This window comes from Dendroctonus ponderosae, unplaced genomic scaffold (assembly GCF_020466585.1).
Source record: "Dendroctonus ponderosae isolate FM_Combo_2020 unplaced genomic scaffold, Dpon_F_20191213v2 Dpon_F_20191213_1, whole genome shotgun sequence".
Classification (NCBI taxonomy): domain Eukaryota; kingdom Metazoa; phylum Arthropoda; class Insecta; order Coleoptera; family Curculionidae; genus Dendroctonus; species Dendroctonus ponderosae.
Genome location: NW_026017110.1, coordinates 57065516 through 57079103, shown reverse-complemented (window position 1 = coordinate 57079103; position 13588 = coordinate 57065516). Strand labels below are relative to the sequence as shown.

The window sequence follows — 13588 nt, the reverse complement described above, 5'->3', positions numbered from 1 at the left end:
CTTTCTGGGTCAAAACTACTCGAATTTCCTCACTCACGTTGTTATGACTGAATCGACTTTTCAATTCTCTATCCAACGATGCCAAAACGAATTCTGTGACTCGAATCTTTGACAAATTGTTATTGAGTCTGCACTTTTGAGAAACATTTGGTTTGGTAATGATCTTTTTTATTTAAATCGCAGTGTTGAATGGTATAGTTTCTGCCAATATCCTTCCGAATATGATAGAGCCTTTAATTATGGAAAAAGGAGAAAGCCACAGGCTGTGAAAATCTTCATTCAAATTCAAGACTTATGCAGAATTTGGAATTGTACAAATAAACTTTCTTTCTTGTACCAAATGAGGTAAAATGTTAATCATTTTTTTGTGACATAATAACGAAAAATATATATAAACCAACAATCGAACGTGCTCATAAATTCCTTCAAGACAAATAAAAAGCGCAAATACTATAAAATGGTTAGCAAGCATGGGATTTATTTTCATGAAATGCAAATGCAGTGTGTACTATAGTTTGTGCAACACTAACAAAAATTAGAGGCAGTTTCGCAACATTTAGAACGCAGCACCAAACATTAAACATTACTCAGAAAAGTTGGAGATGGAGTACGACACAACGATAAAAAACCAATAATTTCGCTTATTTTTCTAATTGGTGCAATAATGATTTTGTTACTTACCATTCTGAGAGATATGAATTTCTCTTTGAATATTTTATTTATTCAAAAGGTGGGATAATCTAAAAAAGTTTCCCGCACTTTGATTTGACTTCGCTATTTTTTATTAAATGCATTATAAAATTGTTTTTACTACCTGAGAAATTACCATTATTAATTCCATTTCCCTAATGAGAAGTCATGTTTCTCTCTCTAGGCCAATAATAATATATAATAATTAAAAATTAGCTAGGTAAATAATGAAAGATGTTTAAGTGTTTCATTATATTTAGTTTGCCCACATCTCTAAGTTCAAGTGATATTTCATCCATTTTCACTTCTAAAATAACTGTAACACTACGCGCCTCTTAATATGAAACAGCTCGGTATATAATAGCTCACTTCTCGACCTTGGTATATAATATACTATTTTATTATGTTAAGGAAAGGAATTGAAAAAAAAGTTTATTACGGAAAGTTGTTGAATTCAATAACACTAAATAGGGTAGAAGAATATGAATAATGATACATCCGATCGAAAAATGCGGATTGCATATTCGTCATGTGTCATTCATACGGGAATAAGACGCATTTCAATAACGAAGTGCTGATTCAGTAAAAGTGAAGAATAAGAACAATTTCCAAGAGTAAGTATATTATTATCCCAACTAGTTCTGGTTGCAGACAATACACACTGATCAAATGTTGTGACAAATATCATTGACACCATCATTTTCGATTTTTTAAGTAAATTGCAGATACTATAGTAGACAAAGAGTTTAAATTATAGCAGCCACATAACATTAACAACAAATTATTCACCAGTTCCTCTACCGGATTCTCTACTAAATATTCAACTTGTAGGACATTGTTACTGTAACGCAGTAAAATTAATATTTCAGAAATGGGATTTCTGATGATCTGTATTGTAAAAAAATGTATGTATTCATTAAGTTTCTTACAATTTTAATACTAACAAATGATTACCTATCATACAGGACCAAACTATCTACGACACATTTATCATCCCAATAAATATCTTTTTAAATTAACCTTGGAAAATATTGCTCATAATAATGACTTACAAATTAATTCCAATATCATTATTACATGATTCAAAATTAACTAAAAAATTAAGATTTTCGACGACCTCATTAGTCATAAGGGACCACGTCCCTGATTTGTAGGTGAAATATATTTATACATTTTACATTCTACGATTAGGCCATTATGTGTTATAGTTTGTTCTTAAAAATAAAGGTATTTAAATTACATTAAAAAATATCACAGAATTTACTATTTGAAAATACTTCATAAAATAACTATATAACACTATACCTAGAGTTTAACTATAGTTATAATTCTTGCTATTAAACTACAAAAGAAACTAAAACTAAAATCTACATATGTATTTTAACAACCATCAGAGTTAGAATGTATAGTAATAAACAGGAATCGAACGAAGAAGTCAAATGTTTAATAATCGCGGATATGGCGAATTCTATATTCGATTTTAAATAAAAATATAAAAAATAAGGTACCATTTAAGTTAGAAAATACCTTGTGGAAATTGTATCTCCAGAAGATATATATATATATAAATAATCTTTATTTCCTACAGAAAAAGGCTCCAGAAGATTAAAACTAAACTAACCATATTAAGCAAGCATACACACTTAGTTGTTCAAATAGAATCAGGAATTTTAAAAATCCTTTAAACAAAATCAAATGCCTGCAGTTCAAGGGCTTAATAGTTTTAACTGCAGGTCGGTCTATTAATATCGAAGGTCTATTGTCAACTTTTATGCTATTTTCAATAAGTGTCATCTGCACATAATAAATACCCTCATTTATCTATTACTTGCTACCTATACTTACATATAATTATTTTTCTTGCTTTTGTTTATTTAGTAAGTTTCAGTAAAAAAGTAAAAATATTTGTTTATTCCAAACTTTCTATACGCTGTAGGTACACTACTAATGAGTTAAATTGAAATGTTTTGAATTCAATCATTTAGTAGTTTAATACATTTTTTGTAAACACATGTTAATTGTTAATTGTATGATACACAAATGAAGAAAATTTGTAATTATCTAACGCGAGGAAACTCTAGGCAAATCAACATAGAACAGATTAGGTGTCAAAAATAGATTGCAAATCAATACGAAAGCTCCCATTTGAATGCGTCTCCATAGACGAAAAGTTAGGAACTTATCAGCAGCTTCCGACAGTATATACAGTGAAACCAAATAAACATACCATTAAAATAGGTTTCATGGCAGATGCCACAGTGTAGAAGAAATCCGATGGGTCTTTCAGTCAAAGTAATTTCTCAAACAACGTAGTTCAATAACTGTGCTAACCAATAAAGAAATCAGTAAGAAACGTAATTATAGACACCTGGTTCACAAATATGGATTTGCTTTACGCCGCTATAATGGTTTGAAAATGAATGAAATGATTGGAAAAATAAGAGAGGAATTTCTTAACCCTACCGGAGTTTGTTCGCTTCCCATGATAATGAGTATCTTTTGGAAAAAAAAATGTTCGTCAAATAAACCAGAAATTATAATAGATTCTGTTTGAACAAAGTTCAAAAATCCAGAGTTGAACTATTCATCAGCTAAACGCATTGCGCCAGAAATACGAGAAGATGGACAATGGTAATTTTTACGCCATGCTAAATCCTGTGATCAATTCCTTCGTCACAGGCACATCATTCTTTTTATCATTTTTTTATTACCAGACGAATGGTCCCGCAAAATGGTGATCTGTGCGCAAATTTCTCTAAAATTCAAATTTACGGTCCAGAGAACCCAAGAAATGGACGTGAGATCACTAGCGCATCTATACAAAAATTTAGGCGCGACTACTGAAGGTTACAACAAAGGAAAGGAGAGGCGTCATGAATTGAAATCGGTTCACAAATTTGATCATTTTCTCGGATTAAAATTGGACAAAATGTAGGCACCAGACGTTCTTTGTTGATCTGCTGATATGGAAGTGTACTAAACATTCAAAGCATTCTAAGACAAAGAAACATATAATTTATTGTTTTGTTCAGGAACGATTGACAAGCATATAGGCCAGAAAAACTGAACATTTAAGTCAATACAAATTCCGGAGTGACTGATATTGTCATAATTGATAAAACCACATTTGTACGTTTGTAATTACAATTAGACCGTAAATATCCACGTTCATTCTTCCGCTGTAATTATAGTTACATTGCTAGAAGGCGATTGGTCTGCAATCCCTTGATTCGATGTATATCGTACCAACGGTTCCTTAAACGAAGCTTTCTTTTTTATTGGCATCGGAGTATCATGATTTATAAATGATATTCTATCTAACTCTGTAGTGCTAGAAGTACTTGTTATCACGGTATCATTTTTTTGTCTTAACGGTTTATTTCCGCAATGGAATAAACGAAGCACCTTCTTAGAAGAATATTGGCAACAATTTTGTGTTGGACCAATTGTCACTAAAAGTGATCCCATGAATAATGTGGCATACAACCAACTGACACACATAATAGACAATAAAAATAATCCTATTTGAAAATATGCCAAAACCGAGGAAAACAACATAAAAAAACCCGCACCCGCTGTAGTTAATGCTGCCATAAAAGACGGGCTCATCAAGGACGAAAGAGCGAACCGAGTGGCATCTTCTCGATTATTGGACAAATGTGCTGGACACAACTTGTAACTGATTGAATAATGCAAAGCAAAATCTACAGCTAACCCAATAGCAGTTGATATGGTTATTGATTCCACGATGTTTAAAGTCCATCCGTATAACACCAAACCAGCAATTGTGGTCAATATTGTAAATGTTATAGTTACGGTTGCAATAATTGTAAGTACAATATTTAAAGTACATGCGACTAAAATTGCAGATGTGAGAAGCGTGGACACTACAATTGCAAGTTGTGTTCCTTTATTCAGTTCGCGTTGTAGATCATAATATCCAAGTTCAGATATGAAAAATCCGTCTTTCATATTGGGCGGAGCAGTCAAAAGTTGCAAATTCGTCCATTCGTTAACATCATTATAAAATTTATTAATTTTTGTATAATCCATCGAAAACGATTCGCTGCTATCAAACTCGATTACAACAGCTTTTATTTTTGGCAAATCCTCTTTTGAGAAAATGGCACCTGCAGTACGTGGATATGTTACTAATGCAGGCGACCTATATACTTCACCCACATCATCTATGACACATTTGCTAAAAACACTTCTATTAAATGGAAATGTAGCCTCAGCACAACACGGCCTTAGATCTTTGTAAATAAAAGAATTATTACAAGGTCGTTTCATGCTTTCGACAAAAGATTCGATAAAGCATCTGGTCTGTGATAAATACGTAGGCTTATAAAAGCTTTGTAACTTAACATTTTTGCAGAAGTTCATCATCCATATTTGAGATTCCGGATCTGATATATCAAATTTTTCGTCCAGCTTTAAGGATCCCAAATTTTCAGGATCTAGATGATCACCATTGTCAACAGGAACCACTCCCCAAACAAATCTTAATGGCATATTATTGTCATTAAGGCTTTTGTCGCTCTGTAACAAAACCATATATATTATATTACAAAATATATTATTTTCATGTTTCCCGCCTAATAAAAGCTGCAATATTGGCCTGTATAAATAAAAATATTATTCTCAAACACTAGCGTCCATTCAGTGGAATGAGTAACGTGAGGCACATATTTTCAAATAATACCGGGTGTCGCAATAAGGATGGTAAGCGGCTGTATCTTGGAAAGTATGTGTTGTAGAGTGAACGAAAAAAAAATTGATAACAAACTTTAAAAGAACTTGCTGGAAATTATTTTGAAATTTCTCAGATCACCACAAGATGGCGTAATTGCAAACGGTATTTTAAAAAGTCGATTTTATACAGAAATGGTCCCTATAAGTGAAACATCTAGTAAGTTTAGTCAAAAGATCATAAAAAACCGTACTACTTTCCTTATGAACTTTTTCCTGACTTGTCAAATAAAGCGTGGGGGGAGAGTCTAATCGCTTAATTCAAAGAAACCTGTAACTCCGAAACGGCTTGACCGATTTCAAAGTTTTTACTATCAATTGAAAGAGCAATAAAAACTCTACAATATGTGATATAAAAGCAATCTTAATCATTTTCGAAAAATCCGCTGTTCGAAAAAATGCCTTTTTTTTTATTTTTCACAAAAATTTCAAATACTTCCATCAAGTTATTTTACACGCATTCGAAAGCGCAGGAGAAAATGAACTAAACCGCAAAAACCGCATCCTAAAATAATTTCTGGAATCGATAATACTTGAAAATAATAAAGGTTGCCTAATTCAAATAATTAACGTAGACTTTGGAAGAAAAAATGTTGTTTTATTTTTCCCACTATTTTCAAACTTACCAGATGTTTCACTTATAGGTACAATTCTTACTTTAATTATTTGAGTTAGACAACCCTTATTATTTTCAAGTATTAAATCGGTTCCAGAAATTATTTTGAGATGCGGTTTGGTTCATTTTTTCCTTTGCTTTCGAATGCGTGCAAAATAATTTGATGGTAGCATTTGAAATTTTTGTGAAAAATTAAAACAGAAATTTTTTCGAACAGCGGATTTTTCGAAAATGATTAAGATTGCTTTTATATCACATATTGTAGAGTTTTTATTGCTTTTCAATTGATAGTAAAAACTTTGAAATCGGTCAAGCCGTTTTTGAGTTACAGGTTTCTTTGAATTAAGCGGTTTGACTCTCCCCTTACACTTTATTTGACAAGTCAGGAAAAAAATTCATAAGAAAAGTAGTACGGTTTTTTATGATCTTTTGACTAAACTTACTAGATGTTTCACTGATAGAGATAATTTCTGTATAAAATCGACTTTTTGAAATACCGTTTGCAATTACGCCATCTAGTGGTCATCTGAGAAATTTCAAAATAATTTCCAGCAAATTATTTTCGTCAAGTTTGTTATCAATTTTTTTTCCGATCACTCTACAACACATACATAAATATCAGATTTTAATTTCTGGTTGTTTAAAAGATATTAGACATCCAACATCCACTAATTGCAAAAATGAAGAAATATTGAATCATTTTAATAACCCAGTTAGGTAGCTCAATAATTAACCAGTTGAAAAAGGGAATGTTGAAAGGCAATTGATATAATTTTTTGTGAAACTGGGAATACTGCCCGCGACTCGCGGCTGAATGCAAATTACTCCTTAATGTACTTAAGCCTGTGTCCCATGCATCCGTTTATACGATGGTACGATGATACGAAAGTGTTTCTATTGGTTGGAGATCTGTCAATTCGTCCGCGGTCGGACGAACTGACAAATCTCCAACCAATAGAAACACTTTCGTATCATCGTACCATCGTATAAACGGATGCATGGGACACAGGCTTTACGGTTTCGGTCGTCCGTTTCGACTAGAAACGCGGCGGATCGAGTCGCAGCTAATGCGATTCAACTGGTAAATGGACCAGCCAAATTGCAGTCGTAATTGCGATTTTGGGAAAATGGCTCGTTTAAATCAGGAGGACCGAAGATACCCATCGATTTATGATTACGAAGATAAACATTATAAAATTTGTGTGGAAAAAGAAAATGGATGAAGAAAAATCAGTGGAAAAAAATGGTAGGTAGGTACATTGTATTAGGATTTTTCTTAATGAATTGTTCTTCTTTTTCTCCCCTTCTAATAAAATAAGGGTTAAAAGTTCGACGTCGTCCATCTTTTCAACAGTTTTTTCTCAAATGCACCTCACGAATTGATCTGTTGCGGCTATAGACGCACAGTCGAGTCGCAGTAGCCGATCGCACCACCGAAACCGTACCTTAAACAAGGTCTGTTGGTACGGAGGATACAAAATGTTGATATATATGATTGGGGGCTCCACGTAGAAAATATTTCCTAACTAAAAAAACAACATCCTGGAGCTAAACCCTTTTCATGTTCTATGGTGTCTCAGAACCAGTACCATCCACAAAACACTTGGAATTAGATAATAGTTACAAAAAAACTCAAAATTTGTATCATTTAAACTGTTAACAAAAAACATTTAACAAACTTACCTTCTGCTTTTGAAACAAAAATTTGCTTTTGTAAATAAAATCGTATTTCTCGAAAGGATGTCCTATTCGAAACAACTGAATATCCAGTGAATTAGGTAAAACCAAACCTGGTTTAATAAAAACAACTACTACACTAGCAACTGCTAACGCACTGAAGCAGGTTATCCAGAGATATCGCAACTTTATAACTGCGTTTATTATCCATTCGCCCTTATTATTCCATATTCTCACTGTAACAATAGTCAGTATTAACTACGCTACTCGAAAATAATTCAAATAATATTTTTGATTAGTAGATTGGGACAGCAATACTTCTGAATCGACAAGCTAAGACAGCAAATTCTTGGGAAGAGTTTATGTTGGTTTAACTTAAATCGTTTTACCCCTCTTTAAAAAGGTCATTTGACATCGGTTCGTCGGTTGGGTAATAGCGGGTGATTCAAAAGATTAAGTCGGTGATGAGTATTGAAGTCTCGAAAAAGAAAGCAAATAAACAAAAAAATACAGTCCACTTTTTCTACACGGCGATAATTGTGAATGCATAACAATAAATTTTGTACAAAATACGTACCTAAAAAATTTCCTAAAATCATTGTCCATTTGCCTTTAAAGCAACAGAGTTTACTAATTGTAGGAATAAAACAAGCCAATTTCTTACTGTTACAGCAAGGCTGCTCCCTTACTATCAAGCAAGCTGGAATCCATGAAACACTTAAGACAAAATTTAGTATTATGGCTGTTCCTGTGAATATGCTAAAACATTAATGCAATACTTCAGTAATTTTATGCAGTTCATACCGTTACATTGTTATGTACCTAAAGCAGCTGATCACAGTTACAGAACTGGTATACGATGACCAAAATGCAACCGCAGTTGTTAAGGAAGTAACAAACATGGTTTTAAAGGAATGCTCAAAAGTACCATACATAATTTTGTACAAGTCCTTATTATCGGTCATCTCCAATTTCTTTGAGCTGAATATCTTACATAATATAAATGCGTTGTCAGCTCCCAACCCTTGAAATCAATATAGATAAGCATTTGCTTCTCCAAAACTAAAAAATGTTGTAAACATACCTATGCAAATAATGACGCTGAGCATATTCATGAAAGGAAAAAAATTCACTGCATAAACCACTTGATATAAAAAATAGGTTGCAGTCAACACAATAAATACAGACATTATTGTCATCACAGTTACAAATATTGAGGCTGTATAAACCCATAAACAGACGAACACAAAAAATGCTCCTAATCCCATTAGTCGAGCATCTTTTAAAAGATATTCATCAAAAATGGCACTTTTTATTCCAAATTCCATAGCCACTATGGAAAGTCCTTCAAATTCTGTTCCGAGCCTTTCAAATTCATTAAACAAAGGTTTACTAGCAGTACTGGCAGCAATAGGCAGAAATAAAAGTGTTTCTTCCAGCTTTTGCAATTGATTGTCGGAAGCCTTCAATGTAATAAGATAAAAAAAAATAGAGTTTTATTTTATATTAGTATTAACGATAAATTTTAAAAGGAAAACATAATTCTTTAGACCAGAGTTTCACAAATATAATACTTTGGAAGTCCGAAAACGCACAACACAAAAAGACATAAAAATAGGTGAAGCTTTTTTTTTTGTTTTTATCAAGCTTTGAGAATTAATAGCTTGATTCACGGTAGCGATCCAGAACTGGTTAGGAACTGACCGCATGCGCTTAGAGGCATACGGGGACAGATCGCATGGGCGTAAAGGCTAGCTCCCGGCATCATTATTTTTTTCATTTATTAGCAGGTTAATTTAATTAATTAATTTTGATCAGAACGCCAATGTAAAAATAAACTTGGAATTTCCTACATATGTTAGCAATTTTTCGGCTCAGGGTGAATGGAAACAAAGCAATAAATTTGAATTAAGGAACGGGATGCAGACAAAAGATCGTCGGTTTTACCAATTTTACCACCAACGGCAAATGTACAAAAAATGCAGTGGATTTTTAAAAATCAATTAATTAAAAGCGATAAAAAAACCTCAATAATTTTTTTATTCAAACTAATTAAAAACTGCCACTTTTCGCAGAGAAACCATTATCATAAAAAAACACAGCAATTCCGTCTTTCCACTTTCACTCCATTGCATTTCAGTTTAGGGAAATCACTGTTAGACACAAAGTAACTAAAATCCTGTTGGTGCTACTAAAAGGTGATTCTAAAAGACTTTTTGTATGTGACTGTGAATTATTGCGTACTACGGCTGACTATGTATTTAACGCTCTGAATGATTATTTTAACTGTACGTAACATGTGGAACCGGAACGAAATTAACCGGTGTTTCAGCAAGCGTAATAAATGAAGCACGTAGTTTAATATGAACCCATTGCTGTATATATAGGAGATCCCTAGCTTTCAAACAAATTCCGACATTATTAAAGCCAACCTTATAAAACTCCCACATTTTTTAAGCAATATGTGAAGAAGCAGAGAGTGAGCAAGTTCAACTCCTTTTACATGCAGAAGTTCAATGGCAAACGCGGAGAACATTTTTACTCGGCTTTGTACAGCTTTGATTTTAAATGATAATAAATTTGTGTTCTCTGAACGATTTGCCGATTTTTATGGATTTAATTTTACGCAAAAGCGTACATACTTTTGAAGACGAAGAAAAAATAGGAATCACCATACAAGAATTAAAATTTTGGTCTAAACTTGAGGACGGTTATTTTTTCAAGTTGATTTTCGTCTTTAAATTCGTTTCTAAAATCCTAGGAAGCAAGTTCTGGTGAATATTTTCCGATGCCAACCAATAAGAACTGCTGGATTAGAAATCCGACCGCAACATCAAGAATTGAGAAATTGCAAGTCTTGATTTCCGCATCCGATATGGCAATTCAATTCGGTTTTAGATTAAAATTAATTCGTATTGCAACAAGCTTTCCGAAAATTCTGTGCATTTGGGAAACACTGCTCTAAACTACCAAATACCTACATTTGAAGGAATGGAACTGACGGTAATCAAATAGTTGAAGATAGTAAAAACAGCATCATGTTTTTGGCAATGTGCAGGTATAGTACAAAACCGACAATCTCGTAACTTGTTATTATGAAAATGTATTGCACATTCTTCCAAGATTGATTTTGTTTTATTTACATCCGCTTCCTGGAAGATGATTAACATTTAAAAACACTTAAAATGCAATTAAAACCGTTAAACGTGTTACCGTGATACTTAAACAAGAGTGTTTGTCAAATAATGCTGCAATATAGTTCGGTAAAGACCATGGCTTGCAACATTCCCCATCAATTTCAGTATCGGAAATACATATATCGGGAACAATGTTTAAATTCATTATAAAGTTTTCCAATCTACATAATAATTTCAAATTCTCCCATGTAAACAAATCATTCCCATTATTTGCTTTAATTACTAAATGAACGTAATTTTCTTCTGAAAAATTGATCATTAATGATTAAGAAAAATTGCTTAGTGGACTGACCTGGTCCACCACAGAAACTCTTTGGCTTATGATGTGGCTTAGGAGCGTCTAATTTTTTTAAAGTTCGCCATTTATTTCTAATCTCAGGCTGTCCTGTAGAGGTTATTTCATTTAAGATAATCTGTAAAAAATACTTTTCAATAGACTTACTGTGTTTAAAAACGGCGATTTCAATATATCACTACTTCTAGCTAATATAGATATTGATCTAACCTTCCCATAAACAGTTTTATCTGTACTCTGATCTTGTAACCCATTTTGCTGTTCATGTATATCAGTTTTCGGAGTTGTTCCTGGCGTCTCCTTCATTTTCCCTTTTTGTTTACCCTTCGGCTTTCTAGTTCGCGGTTTAAAAGTTGTTCGAGACATTTCCTTGCCAATTAAAAACTCTTTCGGGTTCTTTACTAAACTCCCTGAAAAACGAACCTCGCGTTGCAAGTTTTCCCAAGCTGTTAGTCGATCCGCTATTATTGTACTTCTTGTTGAAAACCCCTAGGAATTAAGAAAATGTTAGTTTATAATGTTTATATTAAAAGTCTCGCACTACTGTACACCTCAAGATTTCTCCACTTCACAAAGTCGATTTAGTACGTCAGGTTTTGCTTCTGCCTGTGCTTTGCAACTAAATTTGCCGCATTCTTAGAGTAAATGCAGTTATTCAACTTCTAAATAATTTTTTCTCACTTTTCACGACTCATATATCGATTTTTTTTTAATTACTCCGAACCCAGATTCTTCCATTCACATGCTTATCGACGTTTATCAGTGTAATTTAAACCTCTTATTAAGAGGAGGAGCATGTTATATTTTCATTGAGCGCTAACTTTTTTGTATAATAAAGTTCACATTTTCAAACTAAATTAATTATTGGAGTTTCAAATGTTACTTTTAAGAAATGTGTTCCCAATTTGCAAGCATTACCTAGTTTACAATTTTACTAAATCTTCTTTTAGTTAATTTATATCGTTATTATTAAGTTAATTATTGTCGTATAAAAATGGTTTATCTCATTCAGGAGACGGTGGACATTGTATTATCACATTCCGGAAACAGCAGGTGAACAGTGAACATGAAAATCACGTAGATAGATAAATATAAATATGATGATATTTACATATTAAAATTAACTGAATTTCATGGCAAATTGCCCAATTTGACTATTTTAGAAAAAAAAATTTTTTTTATTTTATTTTAGAAAAATAGACAAACTGGACTGTGGATGTCTCCACAGAATGCAACATATCAGCATGATCAGGATCCTATTTTCTTTAGAAACGCAAACTCAGGATGACAATATAAGATTGGGTCTCAACCCAATTTAACTTATGCTCAAGGAATATACAGGGTGTTCGAATAATTCGTTAGAAAAATTGATAAAATTGCTGATAAAAAAATAAAATTGCAAAATACTAGACAAAAAATGTGTTTTTAACAGTGACCATGAATCACATTGACGGTAATGGGATGCAATACATTGTTCATTAATTTTGAATTAATAATAAACAATTGCCAGAACGTGAGAGGATTGCGACCCATCACAAAGGTCTTACTGAATCTCTAAGTCTGTGTGAATACTGTTATACTTTTTAATATTGAGAAATAATTGAAAGTCTCACTATCTTCTGATGGAATGTCTGTTCAGGAATATAACGTCTATAAGATGTTTTAATTTTTTTTTCTACGAGTGCCAAGAATAGTGGCAGAGGACCAAGAGGCTGCCCGCATCATGTAATATTATCAAACAGATTTTGTCGAAGTTAGAGATCTTTTATCACGGGACATATGTTTATTCCTATTCCATCTGATTTCACTCAATACGATATTCACTATTTCCCTTAGCCTAAAGCCCAATATCGAAAACAAAGCAACAATTTAAAAAATCAATCCCGTTCATATTTGGTACACCCTGGAATATACAGAGTGTACCATATATACCTGGAACCGTTTTGATCTACATATGACACAAGCCCAAGTTAGCAACACTCTGTCCTGCAGTTATCACAACTTCATTTTTAAACATGTTCCTTGAACACCCTCAAGTAAATCTTTCCAAGTGAATGTTTGTTTGGTCTACTAGTGATCTACTATTTAACTTTGTACTGTAGAATTGGGAAAACTTTTTCTGAATTAATTATTATAATTTTTAAAAATTATTAATTCATTGTATCCAAAAAATCCCATTTTAACACAGTTCAGAAACAAGCGCCATTGCGTTTCCGCAGGTAACATATGATTCATAAATTACATAAAAAAATTTATACTCATGCAACTTAAGCCTGTGTCCCATGCATCCGTTTATACGATGGTACAATGATACGAAAGTGTTTCTATTGGTTGGAGATCTGTCAATTCGTCCGCCGTCGT

The 13588-nt window shown here is 32.8% G+C and overlaps 1 protein-coding gene across 1 annotated transcript in view; it reads right to left on the bottom strand.

Moving 5' to 3' along the window:
• Positions 1-2260: 2260 nt before the first annotated feature.
• The window catches only part of LOC109537998 (protein dispatched), a 13405-nt gene continuing 2077 nt past the window's right edge, over positions 2261-13588 (bottom strand). The window contains exons 3-11 of the mRNA XM_019905029.2: positions 11438-11716; positions 11225-11345; positions 10949-11175; positions 10717-10887; positions 8820-9198; positions 8558-8759; positions 8313-8494; positions 7742-7971; positions 2261-5232 (exon numbers count right to left, since the gene is read on the bottom strand). Of these exons, the coding sequence (XP_019760588.1) occupies positions 3859-5232; positions 7742-7971; positions 8313-8494; positions 8558-8759; positions 8820-9198; positions 10717-10887; positions 10949-11175; positions 11225-11345; positions 11438-11716 (3165 nt within the window). The 3' untranslated portion in view covers positions 2261-3858. The remainder of the gene's footprint in view (positions 5233-7741; positions 7972-8312; positions 8495-8557; positions 8760-8819; positions 9199-10716; positions 10888-10948; positions 11176-11224; positions 11346-11437; positions 11717-13588) is intronic.